Here is a 23,514-nt window from a genome sequence, read left to right on the forward strand (position 1 = left end):
GTGCATACGAAACTAAGCGTTTACTCTCTCGGCTGCGTAACTCTTAAATACTAGTGACCATACAAATTATATAAACACGTTTAAAATTTTCTAACTTGATCTTCTTGCAAACGTTTGAGAGCTGTATCTTCGTGTTTAGATATATTGAAGTCCTAGTGTGCCCCACACACCTTATCAGTCTGAATCAAGTTCACCTCGGCAACTGAGTGGTGAGCGCGGCGGATTGTTAAGAGAAGGACCCGGGATCGAGTACCGGCAGAGTCGGAGATTTTCTCCGCTCGGTGACTGGGTGTTGTGCTGTCCTTACGTTGCGCGGCGGCGCGGTTTCTTTCGTCCATTACCTGCAACTACCTGCGAAATCGTTGCAGTAGAACGCCGGTAGGAAAGCCGAGCAGTAACCTACCGTACTGCAACTCGCATCAGGCAGCATTCAAAGGAACTATTCGAAGAATCGGGGAAAGGCCTTAATTTTGAATGAAACGTGGAAATACTGGCAAAACATCCGTATATTCTGAACCTTGATAATGCACATGTTCACTGGCAAGCCCGTGCTAGTCTTAACACAGCCACGCACAAACCCTTTCATTCATGTTAGTAAGTTTATGGTAGCGTATTTCCCGAATTATGAACAGCTACTAAGCCCGGATTGTTCTTAAATGAAAATGCTCGCATACTATTAAGTTTATCGGTGTCTAATGTACTCAAGTTTTCAGTCACCGGTCTGCTCAATATGCCACGCGAAATTACTGTCTTTTCTCATACACAAAATTACTTAAGAAATCCGTACTTTCTAAAAAAAACACACCGGAAGAAATATACTTTCACTTTAAAACAATTTTGAAACATGTAGCACAAGTAAAACTGACAAATTATAACTTCCTTCGGAGCTCATACTACACACGACCGTTCCATGGAAAGGCTGGACTCCGACACCCTTAGACTGCTCAAGCATTCTATATCTCCAAGAGAAAAGACGCGCGAAGAATACTCCGTTGTGAGTGATCAGTTTTCTTTAAGGCCAATAGAAAAACATTATTCTCTCGTGTTAGACCGCGCTTTTCATGACTAACCAGTCAAGAAATAACACACTTTCGAGAAGTACTTTTTCCCGAATAAATATTTAACATTCTGATATTTTGTTTATACTTTACGTTATTAACTATTTTCATTTGTGCTCGAATTAGCTTTCCTTTTACCATAGACTTACTTAACATATTGTGATACATAATTCCCCGCCGTCTGCATTCACACTATTCGTCCGCCGCTCGTGGCCTCGCGGTAGCGTTCTCGCTTCCCGAGCACGGGGTCCCGGGTTCGATTCCCGGCGGGGTCAGGGATTTTCACCTGCCTCGAGATGACTGGGTGTTTGTGTTGTCCTCATCATTTCATCATCATCCAGGAAAGTGGCGAAATTGGACTGAGCAAAGATTGGGTAATTGTACGGGCGCTGATAACCACGCAGTTGAGCGCCCCACAAACCAAACATCATCATCATCATCACACTATCTTAAAACTTCCTCACACTAGTTCGTACAGCGTTCACCAGTAGAACAGCGATCTACATATTTACTTCAAACCACAGTCACGCATCATTCACACTACTAAAAGCATAAACAAAACTCTACAAACATAAATAAACAAAAAATCCTTCAAGAAATAAACAGAACAATTCAAAAAAACATTCTCTGAACCTGTGTCTTCAATGTCTCTGTGAACTACTGCACTCTGGTGGTCAAAATTCTTAACTACATTATAGTTCTTTCTGTTTAGTCCTGTCCGCTACTGTCCTCTAGTAGATGAAATTAGAACTACGTACTCGACTGAACCAGCTTCAGACCAACTGTCAATGTGCTCACATGAGCCATTCTTGCCATACACAGGCTCTATACAGGAGCGATACAAGGTACAACGACTCAATTGATATCGTCTTCATTGGAATTACACTACTAAGACGTCTCAATGGGCATGGTCCGAACCCAGTAAATTGAAAAAATGGATATGAACCAAAATGGTGAGGGGACAGTTCTTATGATCCCCTTGTCAGCCAGCAATGAAGAAATGGATGTTGGGAGAGACAGGAAGGCAAAGGAAAAAGGAAGGAACACATAACAGACTGTGATGGAAACTAAATGTAAGTGGGAGCGACGTGTTGCCAGGCGAATGTAGGTATGATAGACTAGGGAAATTCTTCACTCGATTCCAAGAGACAGTCACTATTACCAATATTTCTTCCCTTTTCGACATATGGAAAGCTTCGTTTTGAAACCCCTATCTAGTTTACCAGAAACTACAGTTTTTACTTTTCTGTTTTTTTTCCACACAGTCTTTGTCTGCAACAAATCGAAAAAAGATCTGCAATTGCTTATATAATTTCATAGCTAATTTGTAATCTTTTCTTTTTGGTACGTTGATTACATGCGTTTTATGTCTTGTTCGCAGTCCTGCTTTCAAATATGCCCCCGTAAGTTACTCCAATGACTGGATAAGTTCTTGTTCCGCGTTTCTGATTTTTAAATACTTCTACAATTTCGTTATAGCTATTCTAAATACATTTGATCTTCATTTTCTTAACTCAGAACTCGTATTACGTGTCAAGCAACGTTTCCATTACGCTTAACAATGAATATTAGTGTTTTTTACTTCCAGACGTAAAGGCAAACTCATCGCCGAGCCTGGACACTCATCTCTATTCCCCATATCGATGCACAAGTTCAACAGGACTGCAGTGATGTTTTGTGCCATATTCATTTCGGAGGCCTGTTTCTCTGGCTACGATTTAAGTCTTCCGGTATGTTCTGTAGATGTTTTAAGCTACAAATATTAGAAATGCTACACGTTACAAATATTACTTCTGTATCTCGTAGTTTCATTCCAGCTGAGTAGTACAGTGGTTAGCAAACTGGACTTCCAGTCGGCGTACAACTTTAATTTGTCCGTGTTTTCCCTAAATTGATTAACGGAAGTGCCGAGATGGAAAAACACTGACTTTCGCGTCCTTGCTCCATCTGAGCTTGTGCACAGATGACGTTGGGCACTACTTTTCTTTCTCTGTACCTACTTTTTTTTTTCTTTCAAGGTTTCAAATACGCTATTTTGTTTCATATAAGTAAGCCCTTTCACATTCTGAGAAGTAAGAACGGTTCTTCTTGAAATCTTTATTTCCATTTACAAGATCTCATAATAACCGGTACCTTTAGTACCACGCTCATCGTCCGGTACTCCTTAAACTTCTCTTTCTGCTCGGCTATTTAGACGAGGCATGAAAGTATAATTACGTCAAGTGCGCACAGTAAAGCTATATATGAAATGAGCAGCCAGTTGCTTGTAATAATAGGACACAGTTTTCCGTCGTCCACGCAGTGGTCCCATAACAGTTTTTCACTCACCGCGGTACTTATAACTTCATTATCAGGTACCCTCTCGCAGTTCCAGGCAACGTCTGACAATTTATTGCCCCATTTCAGACGGTTTCTTTTACGTTCATTTTGCAGAAGCTTTTTCTACCGTATAAGCTACCTAATGAAAGAGTTGGCATAGGCTACCTCGCTGTATATTAATGAAGTAATTACAGAAATGCAACTGCAAACGAGCGGTAGGAGGTTTTGACGTCAGAGAGTCGAGACCGGACCTGTTAGCAGTGTCTGTCTCTGTCTCTCTCTCTCTCTCTCTCTCTCTCTCTCTCTCTCTCTCTTTCTGTCTTTCTGTCGCTGAGACAGCCCGTTTCAGGGGAGGGCGTAAAGTGGCGAGTGCGCGAGGCTGTAAATTGTCCGGCTAGGATGAAATATTTCGGGCAGTAACGCGTTTTCGACCCGACGCGGCTGTGGCAGGCTCAACAAGCGTCGCGGTTCAATTAAAACCGGGGCCGCTGCCCGCCCGGCGAGAACTCAATAACAGGACGGGGCCAGTTTTTATCAATCAGCGGCATTCCTCCAGCAGGCTAGAGCTGGCGCGCCAGTATCAGTGCATCGCCTCGGCTCGTGGGCGGCCCCCACCTGCTATTACCCACATCTGTTATTACCCGTCTGTCCATCAGTGGCGCCAAAATACGGTGTCCGCCAGTAGCCAGCCGGGGTACGGCGTGCCGGCGGAACGAGTTACGCGCCACTGATACCCGGGCATCCGCCAGGACGTACCATTTGATTCAATTGTTCTCGCGCCACGCTTGGTTAACCTTCCATTCGGTTTGCTGTTATTATTTGGAAGCGAGGCAGGCCCGGTCGGTGGCGTTAAGTGTTTCGTGATGCCTGAAGCGGAGAGGCAGCCATCGTTCCGCAGGTCATCATGGACACTAGCAAAGCTGCCAACTGCTCAAAGTCGGTACGCCAAGACGCGGCTTCATACGGACGCAGCAATTTGTCTCAAGTTTCGCCACAAAATTTGTTGAGATTATTATTATTATTTCTCTTTCCTGTCTCAGACGTTATGTCTGGTTAAAAATGGAAAGTGACACGGACCTCGATCAAGCGTGACTTCCTTTTAACTGTACGGTATATGTTGCATTGCATTTAGGAACTTTCGGGTAAATGAACATGTATCAATAATTACAGATTTCTGTAGTTGTATATATACGTTTGGATGTAGTTGTATTGCGTTGATGTACTGGTGGATATTGTGTGGTATGACTCCTGTAGTTGATAGTACGAGGGCAGTTCAATAAGTAATGCAACACATTTTTTTTCTCGGCCAATTTTGGTTGAAAAAAACCGGAAATTTCTTGTGGAATATTTTCAAACATTCCCGCTTCGTCTCGTATAGTTTCATTGACTTCCGACAGGTGGCAGCGCTGTACAGAGCTGTTAGAATGGCATCTGTAACGGATGTGCGTTGCAAACAATGGGCAGTGATCGAGTTTCTTTTGGCGGAAAACCAGGGCATCTCAGATATTCATAGGCGCTTGCAGAATGTCTACGGTGATCTTGCAGTAGACAAAAGCACGGTGAGTCGTTGGGCAAAGCGTGTGTCATCATCGCCGCAAGGTCAAGCAAGACTGTCTGATCTCCCGCGTGCGGGCCGGCCGTGCACAGCTGTGACTCCTGCAATGGCGGAGCGTGCGAACACACTCATTCGAGATGATCGACGGATCACCATCAAACAACTCAGTGCTTAACTTGACATCTCTATTGGTAGTGCTGTCACAATTGTTCACCAGTTGGGATATTCAAAGGTTTGTTCCCGCTGGGTCCCTCGTTGTCTAACCGAACACCATAAAGAGCAAAGGAGAACCATCTGTGCGGAATTGCTTGCTCGTCATGTGGCTGAGGGTGACAATTTCTTGTCAAAGATTGTTACAGGCGATGAAACATGGGTTCATCACTTCGAACCTGAAACAAAACGGCAATCAATGGAGTGGCGCCACACCCACTCCCCTACCAAGAAAAAGTTTAAAGCCATACCCTCAGCCGGTAAAGTCATGGTTACAGTCTTCTGGGACGCTGAAGGGGTTATTCTGTTCGATGTCCTTCCCCATGGTGAAACGATCAACTCTGAAGTGTATTGTGCTACTCTTCAGAAATTGAAGAAACGACTTCAGCGTGTTCGTAGGCACAAAAATCTGAACGAACTTCTCCTTCTTCATGACAACGCAAGACCTCACACAAGTCTTCGCACCCGAGAGGAGCTCACAAAACTTCAGTGGACTGTTCTTCCTCATGCACCCTACAGCCCCGATCTCGCACCGTCAGATTTCCATATGTTTGGCCCAATGAAAGACGCAATCCGTGGGAGGCACTACGCGGATGATGAAGAAGTTATTGATGCAGTACGACGTTGGCTCCGACATCGACCAGTGGAATGGTACCGTGCAGGCATACAGGCCCTCATTTCAAGGTGGCGTAAGGCCGTAGCATTGAATGGAGATTACGTTGAAAAATAGTGTTGTGTAACTAAAAGATTGGGGAATAACCTGGTGTATTTCAATGCTGAATAAAACAACCCCTGTTTCAGAAAAAAATGTGTTGCATTACTTATTGAACTGCCCTCGTATAATTGGTATGATGTCAACTTTATCCTGATGCCACATGTCTTTGACTTCCTCAGCCAGTTGGATGTATTTTTCAATTTTTTCTACTGTTTTCTTCTGTATATTTGCTGTATCGGGTATGGATATTTCGATTAGTTATGTTAATTTCTTCTTTTTATTGGTGAGTATGATGTCAGGTTTGTTATGTGGTGTTGTTTTATCTGTTATAATGGTTCTGTTCCAGTATAATTTGTATTCATCATTCTCCAGTACATTTTGTGGTGCATGCTTGTATGTGGGAATGTGTTGTTTTATTAGTTTATGTTGTATGGCAAGTTGTTGATGTATTATTTTTGCTACATTGTCATGTCTTCTGGGGTATTCTGTATTTGCTAGTATTGTACATCCGCTTGCGATGTGATCTACTGTTTCTATTTGTTGTTTGCAAAGTCTGCATTTATCTGTTGTGGTATTGGGATCTTTAATAATATGCTTGCTGTAATATCTGGTGTTTATTGTTTGATCCTGTATTGCAATCATGAATCCTTCCGTCTCACTGTATATATTGCCTTTTCTTAGCCGTGTGTTGGATGCGTCTTGATCGATGTGTGGCTGTGTTAGATGATACGGGTGCTTGCCATGTAGTGTTTTCTTTTTCCAATTTACTCTCTTCGTATCTGTTGATGTTATGTGATCTAAAGGGTTGTAGAAGTGGTTATGGAATTGCAATCGTGTAGCCGATGTATTTATATGAGTGATTGCTTTGTGTATTTTGCTAGTTTCTGCTCGTTCTAGAAAGAATTTTCTTAAATTGTCTACCTGTCCATAATGTAGGTTTTTTATGTCGATAAATCCCCTTCCTCCTTCCTTTCTGCTTAATGTGAATCTTTCTGTTGCTGAATGTATGTGATGTATTCTATATTTGTGGCATTGTGATCGTGTAAGTGTATTGAGTGCTTCTAGGTCTGTGTTACTCCATGTCACTACTCCAAATGAGTAGGTCAATATTGGTATAGCTTAGGTATTTATAGCTTTTGTCTTGTTTGTCAATTCTTTTTTCAGTATTTTTGTTAGTCTTTGTCTATATTTTTCTTTTAGTTCTTCTTTAATATTTGTATTATCTATTCCTATTTTTGTCTGTATCCTTATTATTATTATTATTATTATTATTATTATTATTATTATTATCGTACCCTTCAATCACAGTAATACACATTTAGCAAAACAAAGAAATATATATGAAAATGAACATGTGAAATTATATACAGTACACAAGTTTTAAAACGGCTCAGACTCCATCGGATGTTGATAGACTCGATCCAGCGGAGTGCCTCGTGGGATGCTCGATGGAGCTTCTCAGTGTCACCAGGGAAGCGTCTGATTGGACATTCATTCACAATGTGGCTCATTGTTTGGGTGTCACAACAGTCACATACACCTTCTCTTGAAAAGGCCCACTTGTGCATGTTGTATTTGCACCTACCCTCTTTGGTCCGATATCTGTGTAACTGCACCCACACCTTCCTTGGTTGGTGGAAGCCTGGAACTGGAACTGTTGGACTGTCTACAGGTTCGTGGTTTCGGGCTCTTGTAGCTTGCCACTCACGTTTCCACTCTGCGTCCTGGTCGAATCCTGTGGATAGCATTTGGACTCCCATTTCATATGCTGGTCTTCTGGATTTGAGGCGTTACCTGGGCAGTGATAGCATATCGTCATGAAGAAGGATCGAGTTGTTTTCTGAAACTTGCTGACAGAGGTTGTAAAGAGCAACCTTTCGACGGAGGTCTGTTGGACAGATGTTTGAAAGCACTGGTAGCCAGCAAGTAGGAGTAGACCGGACTGTACCTCTAATTATTCTCATAACTGTGTTCAGTTGGACGTCTACTTTCACTACGTGGGCGCTTCGGAGCCAAACTGGTGCACAGTATTCTGCTGTAGAGTATACCAGTGCAAGAGATGCTCCTCGGAGGACTGATGTGGTTGCTCCCCATGTACTGCCTGCCAGCTTTCTCACAAGGTTCACTCGTGTTTCTATCTTCTTGGCCAAGTTGGAAAGGTGTTTTTTGTACGTTAAAGTTCTGTCCAGAGTTTTTTGAGATGTAGTTTATTGGGATGTAGAGATGACAAAAGTCTTGGGATAGCGATAAGCACATTTACAAACGAAGTTAGTATCGCGTGCATGAGGTAAAATAAAGAGCAGTGCGCTCGCGGAGCTGTCATCTCTACCCAGGTGATCCACGTGAAAAGGTTTTTGCGTCGTGATTGTGGCAGTGCACAGGGAATTAAGAGACTGTCAACATTGAATGGTAGTTGGAGCGTGAAGCATGAGACGTTCCATTTCGGAAATAGTTAGCAAATTTAGTATTCCGGAATCCACAGTATCAAGAGTGTGCCAACAGTACTACAATTCAGACATTACCTCCCAATAATTGAAAACGTGAAACTTCCTGGCAGATTAAAACTGTGTGCCCGACCGAGACTCGAACTCGGGACCTTTGCCTTTCGCGGGCAAGTGCTCTACCAACTGAGCTACCGAAGCACGACTCACGTTCGGTACTCACAGCTTTACTTCTGCCAGTACCTCGTCTCCTACCTTCCAAACTTTACAAAAGTTTTCATGCGAACCTTGCAGAACTAGCAGTTGTAGAGTTTGGAAGGTAGGAGATGAGATACTGGCAGAAGTAAAGCTGTGAGTACCGAACGTGAGTCGTGCTTCGGTAGCTCAGTTGATAGAGCACTTGCCGGCGAAAGGCAAAGGTCCCGAGTTCGAGTCTCGGTCGGGCACACAGTTTTAATCTGCCAGGAAGTTTCATATCAGCGCACACTCCGCTGCAGAGTGAAAATTTCATTCTGGAAACATCCCCAAGGCTGTGGCTAAGCCATGTCTCCGCAATATCCTTTCTTTCAGGAGTGCTACTTCTGCAAGGTTCGCAGGAGAGCTTCTGTAAAGTTTGGAAGGTAGGAGACGAGATACTGGCAGAAGTAAAGCTGTGAGTACCGAACGTGAGTCGTGCTTCGGTAGCTCAGTTGGTAGAGCACTTGCCCGCGAAAGGCAAAGGTCCCGAGTTCGAGTCTCAGTCGGGCACACAGTTTTAATCTGTCAGGAAGTTTCATATCAGCGCACACTCCGCTGCAGAGTGAAAATTTCATTCTGGAATTTGAAACGTGGTGGCCGGCGGCCTCCACTTAACGACCGACCGCAGCGACATTTGCGTAGAGTCGTCAGTGCTAACAGACAAGTAGTACTGCATGAAGTAACCGCAGAAATCCACGTCGGACGAGCGACGAACGTATTCATTAGGACAGTGCGGTGAAATATGGCGTTAATGGGGTATGGCAGCAGACGACCGACGCGAGTGAATTTGTTAACAGCACGACATCGCCTGCAGTGGCTCTCCTGCGTTCGTTACTATATCTGTTAGGTCGCAGATGACTGGAAAACTGCGCCCTGTTCAGATGAGTCCCCATTTCAGTTGGTTGGAGCTGATGGCAGGGTTCGAACGTGGCGCAAACCCCACAAAGCAATGGATCCAGGTTGTCAACAAGCCACTGTGTAAGCAGTGGGTTGTGTTTACAAGCAATCGACTGGGTTCTCTGGTTATGTTCGGGTACTTGGAGGCGTTTTGCAGCCATTCATAGACTTGATCTTTCCAAAAAACGATGGGATTTGTGTGGATGACAATGCGCCATGTCATTGGGGCACAGGTCACAGTTCGTTCGCGATTGGTTTGGAGAACATTCAGGGCAGTTCGAGCGAATGATTTGGCCAACCAGATAGCCTGACATGAATCCCATTGAACACTCATGGAACATGATCGGGAGATCAGTTTGTGCACAAAATACTGCTCCGGCAACACTTTCGCAGTTATATACGGCTATAGAGGCAGCATGGGTCAGTAGCATGGGTCAGTATTTCTGCAAGGGCCCCCCAGCGACTTGTTGAGTTTCCGTTCCAAACTGGTCTAAGCACTATGGGGCTTAACATCAGTCCCCTAGACTTAGAACTACTTAAACCTAACTAACCTTAGGGCATCACATACATCCATGCCCGAGGCAGGATTCGAATCTGCGACCGTAGCAGCATCGCGGTTCCAGACTGAAGCGTCTAGAACCGCTCGGCCACAGCGGCCGGCAGTTTCCAGTCCAGCCGGACACCGAGGTGCTTGACTTCCTCACGGAAACGTATTGCCCATAAGTGTAGTCCTATAGTTGTGCGCATATTTCTGTCTGCGTGTGAACAGAACTGCTTCGCACTTGTAGACATTTAGCCAAACACGCGATTGCTAGAGCCCAGGCTCAATAGTTCTGAGTGCGGTCTGTGGTCGCGAGTTACTGTTCGGTGGTTTCCAATCCTCTGCCATCATAGCTTTGTCTTCACGTCAATGACCGCCGCCATGATATGTGTCTCTGGGATGTCATTAATGTAATGTCCTTTTAGGTAATCCGTTATCATCCATTCGCTGGAGATGCCACATTTTCTATATATGGCATGAAGAATAATGTCTTTTTCTCCTACAGCTTCCCATATTCTGTCCTTTCCGATGCATTATAGTCTAAGGATGCGACAACTTCTTCGCCAAAAATATATATCAGTGGACTTAGATTTATTTATTTTTCCTTTTAGTTACCTCCAATTTCTCAACGGCGTATGTCGTGATACTCTTTCTACGACTGAGTTGTACTTCATAACTGTGTATTCTGGCGCTATCTATAATCCATGACTTGCAATAATTCTTGTTTCATCAATTTTATTTATGACAAGAGCCGCTCGGCTTCACCTAATCTATTGTGCCATCATGTAATAAGGCCACTACTTCTGAAGAAGATGTTTTTACAAATATCGAAACCATGGTCAAGGGCCAATAAACCATTATTTGCCACTGGTTGGCTGATTTTTCAGATTTACACAGTCGCTGTTCCACGGCCATGTTTAAGATATTAAGTAAAAACTGTATGGGATGATAAAACTAGTAAAACAAGAAACTTATAATGTTGGGTGCAGTAGTATGCGCATATGGAGAGACTGTAGAATGACGTCAACAATTCGGAAGATTGATTACTATCACATTAAGAGTCCTTTGAGTAGTAACTTGTTTTCTTACTTGCAGATACTGATCTCCTAATGCTAGTGATGATGCGTACAGTTACGGGAAAACTACGACTCACAGGACTTTGTGCAAACTTGACGTCGTTTTTGCGTGACACGCACGTACCGGTGACCGCAGGAACCGCTATTGATTTTCGTTAAAATTCGGTGCTGGGTGGTTGGACAACACCAGTCTGGCTTCCGAAATTTCGTATCGTAACTTGCATGTTATGAAAGTATGCCGTTTCAAGGCATGCCACACTGACGACTTATAGGGCAGGTCATTCTCGGTACACTTTGTTGTAATTAATCAATGCATAGTGACGTATTGGCTGTTAAGGCCTCCATGAGTTCTCAGTTAGAATAGAGAAGGTAAGCTATCGGCAGTTCGTCCTGGTGTAGCGCTTATAAGCGCTGAGTGCCAGAATATAGTGTAGTTACGTAGCAGGTTCGCTTCGTGCCGCTTCCAGAATTTTTTTTTTTTTTTTCATCTTCACGTTTCTTCAAGGTTCTGGCACAAGTTAACAGAAGTATGTTCTGTAATATTCGATGTTACGTAAATATAAGAATGCTCTGTCTGTCTGTCTGTCTATCTCTCTCTCTCTCTCTGTGTAGTGAATTGCCATTGTCAATAACACACAAATCAAGCATGAAACACGCAAATGCGACTAAGTATTCAAAATGTGTTGATCATCGGGTAAAACAAATTACTAATTAGAATAGAAAGCATAGAAAAGACTGACAATTTTGCAAAAGAATTTTAAAGAAAACTTACTTTCAGCCATGTATAAAAAGAAAATTAACGAGCTAGTTCTTTTAGAACAATTTTTTATCAAACAAAAATAACTTCAGTTGAAATACATCTGTAACTACCAGTAAGACTTTCTTGTAATTATGTTACAACAAATTTTATCAACACCGACGTGTTTTCAGAGATCAAATGGTTCAAATCTCTGAGCACTATGGGAATTAACATCTGAGGTCATCAGTACCCTAGAACTTAGAACTACTTAAACCTAACTAACCTAAGGGCATCACACACATCCATACCCGAGGCAGGATTCGAACCTGCGACCGTAGCGGTCGCGCGGTTCCAGACTGAAGCGCCTGGAACCGCTCGTCCACACCGGCCGAGCTTCGAGAGATCCTCAATGTTTCGAAAAAGCATTTATTCATAGAACATCAGTTAAATGAATGGTTGCTTTAATTGGTCCTTCCTAATTACAGACCAAATCCTGATTCCTGAAACTTGTTTCTAAAAATAAGCTGATTTTGTTGAGGTACTTTAATAAGCACTGTTGTATGTATACGTTACTGGATTCGATGCTGGTTGGATCCTGCATCTTTTTCTTTTTTTTTTAAAAAGTTGATGAAGACTTATTGGGAATAACAGTGTAACTTCTTCAGTGAGTTTCGGAGTTAATTATTGCTGACTTTTAATTTCTCCCTTTTCCACCACCCAGTCCACATGAATGTAGACCATTGTACATTTATAAACGGCGTAACTTCGAAGTTTACGTACTCTGCAGTAAAGAAAAAGACTAACGTCCATTTCTCCCTGCGCATGAGGTGAATGTTATTATTTTGAACGTCATGTTTGCTTCGCGTGTTGTGGACCGAACCATCACGAAAGTCGATAGACAACCCTTTCCGTTTTGCATGCAGCGTACGACGTCAAAATGACGGTACGTTTGCAGGAAGTCTTGTGAACTGTAGGTTACCGTACAGTTACGAGCAGGCTGCCCTCTGGAGAACCACACAGAGGTGTGGGCCCGACCGACTGGAGCCGTTGCCGGCAAGACGGGTTGGCCAGTGTTGCGTGCCTTTGCCTCTGCTCCTGCTCCTACCTCCCTCTGCCTATAGCGCAGCCGCGCCGTCCGCCGGGCCCGTAATTGGCTGTTTTTATCGGGGCCCCCGGTGGCTCCCGCGGTACCACTACTGGCTCTCCAGAGCGGCTTATACGATCCACGCTGCGGCGCCTAGCGCTCCCGTAAGTCACGCTACTGGTAGCGCACGGCACCTCTTTGTGATATACTACCCGCCAGTTCATACAAGCAACACCGACTGGCCCCAGTCCGAGTATTGTATTGCACGAAAGGATCTTCATACAATTGTAAAACTACCGTAGGGTACAGTAGATTATCATAAGTAAGCATAACTACGGTAGTTTTTCTGGTAACCTTGGTCGGTTAAGATCGTAACCGCGTTACCTGTACGTTTGATGAGCTACATACCTATTGGGTGTTACCTCACTTCTATTCCGGTGTTTGCGGTATGCAATCGGTGTCTTACTAGCTTCCGCTAGGGATCGGAAGCATCTAGAAACTGACGATATATGAAGGGTATGTAGCCTGTGGAACATTTTTGTGCAACAATGAGTATTGAAAGCTGGCCGGAGTGGCCGAGCGGTTCTAGGCGCTACAGTCTGGAACCGCGAGACCGTTACGGTCGCAGGTTCGAATCCTGCCTCTGGCATGGATGTGTGTGATGTCCTTAGGTTGGTTAGGTTTAAGTAGTTCTAAGTTCTCGGGGACTGATGACCTCAGAAGTTAAGTTCCATTGTGCTCAGAGCCATTTGAACCATTTTTTGAATATTGAAACCAGGGACCTAGAAACGACGGAGAGGCTTCATCCCGCCGTAGCCCTCAGTGGTCCGCCATCCCACAACAGGCCACAGCAGACAACCCACCCCACCGACGCCCCACACCGAACCCAGGGTTACTGTGCGGTTTGGCCCCCAGGGCAGTGGAACCCCCCTCCCCCCCCCCTCGCCACAGGAACGTCTCATACCAGACAAGTGTAATCCCAAATGTTTGCTTGGTAGAGTAATTATAGTGTATGTGTATGTGGAGACAGTGTTAGCGCAGCAATCGACGACATAGTGTAACAGAGGCGGAGTAAGAGGACCCAGCTCGCATTCGCCGAGGTAGATGGAAAACCGCTTTAAAAACCGCCCACAGGCTGGCCGCCACACCCGACCTCGACACTAATCCGCTGGGCTGATTCGTGCCACAGGCTCTGTTCTATATCGTTCATACCGATTGGTGCAGTAGGTTAGTCCCGGTACTGACGTCATTTTCTGTTCTTCATACGAATTTCCTATTCGGTAAGCTTTTGAGAGTTGTTACCGAACGGTCCTCCCGCCGATTTTTCGATAACTGTACCGAGAGGTTTTGGATTTCGGTATGGCCCTGTCGTTCGGTTAGCTGTGGTTTATTTACACCTATAATTTGTTATTTTAAATATAATGAGCCATTTTAGCTTTTGGCTTTAGTGATTGTGTTACTAAAGAATCGTCATAGGATGCGTCCAGTTGGTAAGTGAGTTCATAATGTACTATTTTCCTTTGTTAGAAATATGGTCAGGTTAGGTTGTTAATGTGAATGATTAAAACATCAAAAAAACCGTTTTCGGTCAAATTCCCTCGAAATACCTGTTATTTTTAAGCAATGAAGAGTTTAAAGATCATTAAATATCAAGACATCGGCTCTGCTTACGTATATTACTTGAGTATTAGCTGAAATTACTAGTGACTTCGCGTACTCTTTTCCGCAAATGGTTTACTTATCAACTGTCGAAATGCGTTTAAAACTTTTAAGTAACAATGCAAAGGAATTTTGTGAAGTCTGATAGATGAAACCTCCCAAAATTTCATGCATTTACGGCTTACGCCCGCATCATTCGGTAACGAAGTCAGCCTGCGTCTCTCTCGAATGGAATTAGATAAAATGAAGTACCCACAGCGTACGACTTGTAGTAGCGAAGTTAGTACGGCGACGAACTGTCGGCGCAAAGACCGTAGGTTCGTAAACTGCTGGATGCGAAAATATTTTTTTTCCTCTTCGTGTCTGCAACACAGTCTGAGACTTCGTTAATCGCGAAGTTAACCAATTTTCTGAAATATTCGTTGCAATTTACGCGTAAGAGAGCGCTTTCTCAGTAACGAGTATCTCCGATTTCATGACTTCCATATGTTTAAGAAATGAAACATGCAATTACTGTGCATGAAACAACTGACAGTGACATTTATACTACTTCTTGTCACATATAATTCACCACGTAGCGATTCCCGAGAGTGTGGTCGGACAGGAATGTAAGAGCACAACGTAAATTATTGTGAATGAAACCAGCAGCAATCGTCTTTATACTGTAGCTTGTCACTAGTATTTATCTGCGATCGAATCCTTAACAACAGTAGACAGAGATGACAGCTTCCAGCCACAATATTTTCAGACTATACCACCATATATGAAACATGTTGATTCCTCAGATGCATGTTATAAACTACAACGAACTTCTATAGCTGCACTCGCCACACGCTCTCGAAAAGGCGATTTTTAAAATTTTGTTTTTAAGAACCAAATAGTTGATGTATCATTTGGACCTCTAGGAGCGAGCTACAACAACATTCTATGCATCTTCTTATTATTTGACATTCTCTTAAACAATTTTTCGGGTTCGTGGTGATGTGTTCCGTCTACAGAAGTAACTGAAGGCAGTTTATTTCCATCTGCGTTTCGTTTCTTTTATTTGTCAAGCATCATCACGAATAAAGGAAGCGAAACGCATACGGCAATAAACAAACTGCCTTCAGTTAGTTGCATGGACGGAATTTACCGCCATGAATTTTGAAGCAACTAACGAACGACGGAAAACAGAAAAAATGACGAATTTTTCGGGTGTTTCTATAGACGTATTTCTACAATGTGGTACTACACTTCATTCCTAACTCATATTCCGAAATGTAAAATCCAAAACAAGACATCGATGTGAATGAGAATAAAATGACATAATACCCGTGTTTCGGCTGTATGCCGCTTCGAGTTCGTGCCGCTGTGGCGCTGCAGTGCGAATCCGCGGATCTGAGGCAGATTGCTTTTCATTGGCTGGCGCGAGGAGAACTGACAACAGTATTTCGGTTCGCTAAGATCGTTCGGCATCGCTTTCGAAATGTTTACTGAATAATGTTAGGGCTCTGTTTCGAAAACAAGACCGTTCGGTGCGCTCGTGTACGGAACTGCTCGGCCCGAGTTCGAGTCTCGGTCCGACACACAGTTTTAATCTGCCAGGAAGTTTCATATCAGCGGACACTCCACTGCAGAATCAAAATTTCATTCTGGATATTAGCTACAGTCTTAAAAGAAATATTGTGGGGGTAAGAAGCACCAGTACCCAATTGTAGTGATCGTTATTACGTGGAGAGAGTAGGTGGGGGGGGGGGGGGGTTAGAAAGAAAGCGTGAGTGAAGAGGAGATAGGCGGAGATAGGGGAGGGGGAAGAGATATACAGAGAGGAGAGGAAGAGAAGAACTAAGAGAGGGAAGGAGGTGATGAATAGAGGGTGAAGGACCAGATGGACAGAGGGGAGAGAAGCAAATTGACGGGAGCGCAGGAGGAAATCGACAGAGAGTGGGGGTGTGGAGAAGAGAGAGAGACAGAGAGAGAGAGAGAGAGAGAGAGAGAGAGAGGGTGTAAGAGAAGAGACGGACAGAGAGGGGATGAAGGAGGAGATGAAACGAGAGGTGGGAGGAGAATTTGTACTAATAGAAGATTAAAATAAATACTCAGCTAGTAGATAATAGATAATGTAATAGTTACCACGGAACACTATAGATATCCTAATCAACCATGTATACTTTAATTTTTTTTATTTTATAGAGTAATGATTAACTTTTAGTCTGAATAGGAGAATCATATTCGCGTAAAAAGGAAATAACATTCAGATATAAAAAACGGATTTGTTGCTATTTACATGATAGCACTGTAGGTGATGACAGGGAAGTTGATTTAATAGAGTCATGTTCTGTTTTGAAGTTCCTTGTACAGCGAGGGCAACATCGTCCCCAAATCACTTGCCGTTCGGCACAGCACGGCATATCTATACCGATCACGTTTCAACTGACCCTTGTAATGAGTCGTGTTATGGCACGGGAGTGTTCTTGTACGCCTCTACAACACGACAAGCAAACCAGGCGTGTTCAGCGAACGAGAAGTCGGGCCCGTGTCGTCGTTAGGCGAACGAGAGTGGCCACGCCCACCCGGAGTGCATAATCTGTCATCCTTACCAGCTTCAAACGCCGCAAAACACTGTCAGAGGGGCGTGGCCGTATTAATTATTTCGTGGTGGTGCAGTCTTCTTCATCGGAAGGAACTGAGGCGGCCCTTCTGCAGCCGAGTTATTAAGAAATTTTGTGGCGCTGCCGAGCGTGAAACCGCCGCCGCGCGGAGACCAGAACAGAACCGACTGACGCGGACCGCGTTTTTCCTCTTGTTGCAGTTCACCGCCGACCAGATGATCAGCAGGGAGGGTCTGCGGGAGCTCGTGGACCTGGGCGAGCAGCTGGCGCACGGACACGTCCGCATCCACGGTGAGTACCACCCTCTGGCGCGTTGCTGCACAGCTGGGACGTTTGTGTCCGCTAGTGTTTGCCCAGGTATACGATTTTCAGTTATACAATGAAGCGCCAAAGAAATTGCTATAGGCATGCCATATTCAAATACAGAGATATGTAAACAGGCAGAATACTTCGCTCTGGTGGGCAACGCCTAGATAAGACAACAAGTGTCTGGCGCAGTTGTTAGAGCTGTTACTGCTGCTACAATGGCAGGTTACCAAGATTTAAGTGAATTTGAGCGTGGTGCTATAGTCGGCGCACGAGGGATGCGACACAGCATCTCCGAGGTGGCGATGAAGTGAGCTTTTTCCCGTACGACCATTGCACGAGTGTACCGTGAATATCAGGCATCCGGTAAAACATCATATTTCCGACATCGCTGCGCCCGGAATGAGATCCTACAAGAACGGGACCAACGACGACTGAAGAGAATCGTTCAACGTGACAGAAGTGCAACCCTTCCGCAAATTGCTGCTGCTTTCAGTACTGGGCCATCAACAAGTGTCAGCGTGCGGACCATTCAACGAAACATCGTCGATATGGGCTTTCGGAGCCGAAAGCCCACTCGTGTATCGTTGATGACTGCACGACGCAAAGCTTTACTCCTCGCCTTTGCCCGTCAACTCCGACATTAGACTGTTGATGTCTGGAAACACATTGCCTGGTCGGACGGTTCTCGTTTCAAATTGTATAGAACGGATGGTGTGTACGTGTATGGAGACAACCTCGAAGCTGTAACGGTGTGGGGCGTTGTACAGTTGGAGAAATATGGGACCCCTGTTACGTCTAGATACGAGTGTGACGGGTGGCATGTACGTAAGCATCCTGTCGGATCACACGCATCCATTCATGTCCATAGTGCATTCTGACGAGCTTGGGTAATTCCAGCAGGACAATGCGACACCCCACACGCCCAGAATTATTACACAGTCGCTCCAGGAATACTCTTCCGATGGCCACTAAACTCCCAGACAAGAACATTATTGAGCATATCTGGGATGCCTTGCAACGTACTGTTCAGAAGAGATCTTCACCCCCTCGTACTCTTACGGATTTATGGACAGCACCGCAGCATTCATTGCGTCAAATCCCTCCAGCACCACATGAGAGGTTAAATTAGTCGGTGCCACGTCGTGTTGCGGCACTTCTGCGTGCTCGCGGGGGCTCTAAACGATATTAGGCAGGTGTACCAGTTTCTTTGGGTCTTCATTGTAACGGGTGCTTTCAGAACTACAGCTCAGTACTTCAATTACTCCTTGTACATTCGTGTGCGAAACGTAAGGACGGAAGTAGCTTTCGCGTGATAGTTCACTGCCAAGTAATCTACCGGGTGATCCAAAAGTCAGTATAAATTTGAAAACTGAATAAATCACGGAATACTGTAGATAGAGAGGTACAAATTGACACATATGCTTGGAATGACATGGGGTTCTATTAGAACCAAAAAAATACAAACGTTCAAAAAATGTCCGACAGATGGCGCTTCATCTGATCAGAATAGCTATAATTAGCATAAAAAAGTAAGACAAAGCAAAGATGATGTTCTTTACAGGAAATGCTCAATATATCCACCATCATTCGTCAACAATAGCTGTAGTCGAGGAATTATGTTGTGAACAGCACTGTAAAGCATGTCCGGAGCTATGGTGAGGCACTGGCGTCGGATGTTGTCTTTCAGCATCCCTAGAGATGTCGGCCGATCACGATACACTTGCGACTTCAAAGCCAATAATCGCACGGACTGAGGTCTGGGGACCTGGGAGGCCAAGCATGACGAAAGTGGCGGCTGAGCACACGATCATCACCAAACGACGCGCGCAAGAGATCTTTACGCGTCTAGCAATATGGGGTGGAGCGCCATCCTGCATAAACATCGTACGTTCCAGCAGGTGTTTATCAGCCAGGCTGGGGATGATGCGATTCTGTAATGTATCGGCATACCTGTCACCCGTCACGGTAGCAGTCTTGCTGTGCAGCGACATCTGTCGGACATTTTGTGAATTTTTGTTTTTTTTTGTTCTAATAAAACCCCATGTCATTCCAAGCATGTGTGTCAATTTTTACCTCTCTATCTACATTATTCCGTGGTTTATTAAGTTTTCAAATTTATACTGACTTTATGATCACCCTGTACTTGGGCGAATCTTGCACCAGGACTGCTACAGTATAGTACAGAGGGTAATTGAAAGAAGTATGCCCAGAGACGTACACAAATGACACTTCTGTTCAAAGACATTAGTTACACAGAAGTTACCGTGATTTATGAAGGTCCCTTGTATGTCACAAAAGGCGAGACATGGTTCATAATGGCATGTGTGATGACCACTGGCAGTAACGTCTTCTCTGCAACATGCTCCCATGTTGGCCACAAGGTTGACAAGGATTTATTGTGGTAGGGCGTTCCATTTCCCCTCAGGCCGGTTGACAATTGCTGAATGGTCTTTAGTGCATGTGGACGTGCTGCCATATGTGTCCCAGACACATTCGATCCGAGCTCAATGTGATTTAAATCTGTGGAGCTGGCAAGTCAGTCCTTTCTGGTTCCAACAGCTCCTCCACCTACGCTGTTCGATGCGGTCTCTTCCGTAAAGATATAGTCAGGGCGAAATTCATCCGTTAAAAGACGCGCGCTCGGAAGAAGTACAGTGTCAGGATAATGTTGATCGGTGAGTCGACCATTATCAAAGATTTGGTCAGTACATCCATGCAACATTATGCCTCTCTAAGTTTTCTTGTTCATAACAGGACCCCTTTGTTTGTTATCCATGGTACAGCGCCACAGCGGTACGTCGACGGTATTCTACGCCTCGTTTTGTTGCCCTCCATGGCGAGCGACCCTAGTCTTACACTTCAGCAAAGTAATGCCCGCCCGCACACGGCGAGCGTTTCTACAGCTTGTGTTCGTGCTTGGCAAACCCTATCTTGACCAGCAATATCGCAGGATCTCTTCCCAACTCAGAACATTTGGACCGTTATGGGCAGGGGCCTCATACGATCTCGGGATTTTGACGATCTAACGCGCCAGTTGGCAGAATTTGGCATTATATCCCTCAGGAAGACATCCAAGAACTCTTTCAATCAATGCCAAGCCCAATAACTGCTTGTATAAGGGCCACAGGCGGACGAGCGCGATATTGAATTGCTCAATTTGTGAAGCTCATCGAAATTTTGTGAAACTGTAATCAGTTGTTGGACTGTATACAGGGTGGTCCATTGATCGTGACCGGGCCAAATATCTCACGAAATAAGCATCAAACGAAAAAACTACAAAGAACGAAACTCGTCTAGCTTGAAGGGGAAACCAGATGGCGCTATGATTGGCCCGCTAGATGGCGCTGCCATAGGTCAAACGGATATCAACAGGATTTTTTTTTATATCGGACCACCCATTTTTTATTAGATATTCATGTAGTACGTAAATAAATATGAATGTTTTAGTTGGACCACTTTTTTCGCTGTGTGATAGATGGCGCTGTAATAGTGACAAACATATGGTACACTATTTTAGACGAACAGTTGGTAACAGGTAGGTGCTTTAAATTAAAATACAGAACGTAGGTTCGTTTGAACATTTTATTTCGGTTGTTCCAATGTGATACATGTACCTTTATGAACTTATCATTTCTGAGAACGCATGCTGTTACGGCGTGATTACCTGTAAATACCACATTAATGCAATAAATGCTCAAAATGATGTCCGTCAACCTCAGTGCATTTGGCAATACGTGTAACGACATTCCTCCCAACAGCGAGTAGTTCGCCTTCCGTAATGTTCGCACATGCATTGACAATGCGCTGACGCATGTTGTATGGCGTTGTCGGTGGATCACGATAGCAAATATGGCCATCTGGTTTCCCCCTTCAAGCTAGACAAGTTTCGTTCTCTGTAGTTTTTTCTTTTGACGCTTATTTGGTGAGCTATTTGGCCCGGTCACGATCAACGGACCACCCTGTATATACATCACTTCGGCTCCATTCGGATAATTCCTTCGTCTCTCTTTTTTTTTTCTTACAATGTATACATGTGGCATATACAGTTTTTCGCGTTACGTACATGCTGTGGCATACTCTGTATCGTGGAAAGTAAGAAAATCTCGCTTTGTAAACGCAGTAATTAAAGAAACACGAGACTAAACCGACAAGAGAACAGACTGCAATTACAACAGACACGTGTCTAAACTCGAGAAGGAAGAGAACGCCAGTGTGTGGCTGGGTTGTACGGCATTACTCCACTTTTCCACGGTCGGCTGCTCCAGATCCCACGTCGGCCGCGACAGATAGCTGCCGCGCATTCCTGCGGCCGCGGTGATCAGTAACACGTGTAATTAGGGGCTCCCAGTTCTCGTTTTGGCCCCGCGCTAATGCGGAATTACAGGCCCGGGACGGCAGCGACCAGAGACAACGCGGACGATCGGGCGGGCGGCCGGATGGACCGCGGGCCGGCCTAACTGTAGCGCGGGGCCTTGCGGTCTGCACCGGCCAGTAATTACCGCACTCTCTACAACTCCACAACAAACAGCGCTGCCGCACCTCGCCCATGTACCGGCGCCGCGCTCCACTCCGTAAGGCCGGTATTACACTATCAAATTTCTTTGTCCAATATCTTTGTCCAATATCTTTGTCAAAGATATTTGATAGTGTAATAGGGACTTTGTCAAATGTCGTCCAATATTTGATCAAATCTAGGGCCTCGCTGTATATTTGATCAAAGAAACCGCTTGTCTTCTGTTCACTGCAATGTGATATGTTACCACATGGAGCGCTAGCATCGCTGCAGCGTACTGTCGTCTGTAGTGTTTTTATAACCATTGCCGGTAAATACAATTAGTGTGTGCCGACAACTACAAAATTAATACAGATGTCTGAAGCTGATGAGGCGCTTTACAACGTGAGGCACCCTGAATACAAAAATAGATTAAGAAGATTGGAGACCTAACCTAACCTAACCTAACCTAACCTAACATAACCCTCTCCTGTAGCAAGGAATCGGAGTGTTATAGTGAGCCTGTCTTCTGAAGATGTAGCAGTTCTTAAGTGAATATTGTGCTTTGTGATATGAGGATACACTTCATTGAGCACATACAGAAATGTATGCTGATCCATTCTTAAGTAATTGATGTACGACTTGACGTCTTCCACTGTAAGCTCACGTAACAAGTTTTGTTGAATGCTTTTATCGTGTCGTCGTAAAACCCACGGCTTCATCCAGATTAGATTACTTTTTCGTTCCATAGATCCGTGCTGAGGAGAGCCTCGTGGATGTGGAACATGTCGATTTTTTTTAAAGCTGAAATAACAATACTAATAGTATGAATAAATACATCATTTGTTTCTATTAAAAATTTCGCCAATGGAGTAGAAGGAGTTAGCCAGTAGTAAGTCTTTCAGGCTCCTTTTAAACTGATCATTATTTCTAACTAAATTTTTTATGTTTCCTGGCAAATTATTGAAGATGAGTTTTCCTGAGTAGTGGACCCCTTTTTGAACTAAAGTAAGTGCTTTTAAGTCCTTGTGCAGATCATTTTTGTTCCTGGTATTGCATGTATGAACTGAGTTGTTTGTTGGAAAAAGAGATATATTATTTACGACAAATTTCATTAAGAAGTAAATATACTGAGAGGCAGTAGTTAGTATACCCAGTTCTTTGAAGAGGTTTCTGCAGGAGGTCCGTGAATTTACTCCACAAATAATACGTATTACACGCTTTTGGACCATGAAAACTTGTTTGACTTAAAGATTTACCCCAAAATATTATCCCATATGACATTATGGAATGAAAGTATGCAAGCTTTTTCATTTTTATGTTGCCTATGTCTGCTAACACTCGAATTGCAAATACAGATTTGTTAAGGCCTTTCTGCAGTTCTGTGGTGTGCTCCTCCCAACTGAATTTATTATCAAGTTGTAATCCCAGGACTTTTAAGACTGTCAACCTCGTATGTATGGTTCCATTTTTTCCCCACTTCTTTTCCGCATGTGCACACAATGCAATTGGAGTACGTAGAACTGCTGCGGTTAATAACAAGTTGTTGTCAGCCATCTTGAACTTTGACGAAAAATTTGATGACAGTGTA

General features: G+C 44.2%; 1 protein-coding gene across 1 annotated transcript in view; it reads left to right on the forward strand.

Annotated features, from left to right (window-relative positions):
* Positions 1 to 23,514, forward strand: part of LOC126160746 (uncharacterized) — a 134,785-nt gene that overhangs the window by 44,258 nt on the left and 67,013 nt on the right. Inside the window, exon 2 of the mRNA XM_049916926.1 lies at positions 17,323 to 17,413. Within this exon, the coding sequence (XP_049772883.1) occupies positions 17,323 to 17,413 (91 nt within the window). The remainder of the gene's footprint in view (positions 1 to 17,322; positions 17,414 to 23,514) is intronic.

This window comes from Schistocerca cancellata, chromosome 2, assembly GCF_023864275.1.
Source record: "Schistocerca cancellata isolate TAMUIC-IGC-003103 chromosome 2, iqSchCanc2.1, whole genome shotgun sequence".
Lineage (NCBI taxonomy): Eukaryota > Metazoa > Arthropoda > Insecta > Orthoptera > Acrididae > Schistocerca > Schistocerca cancellata.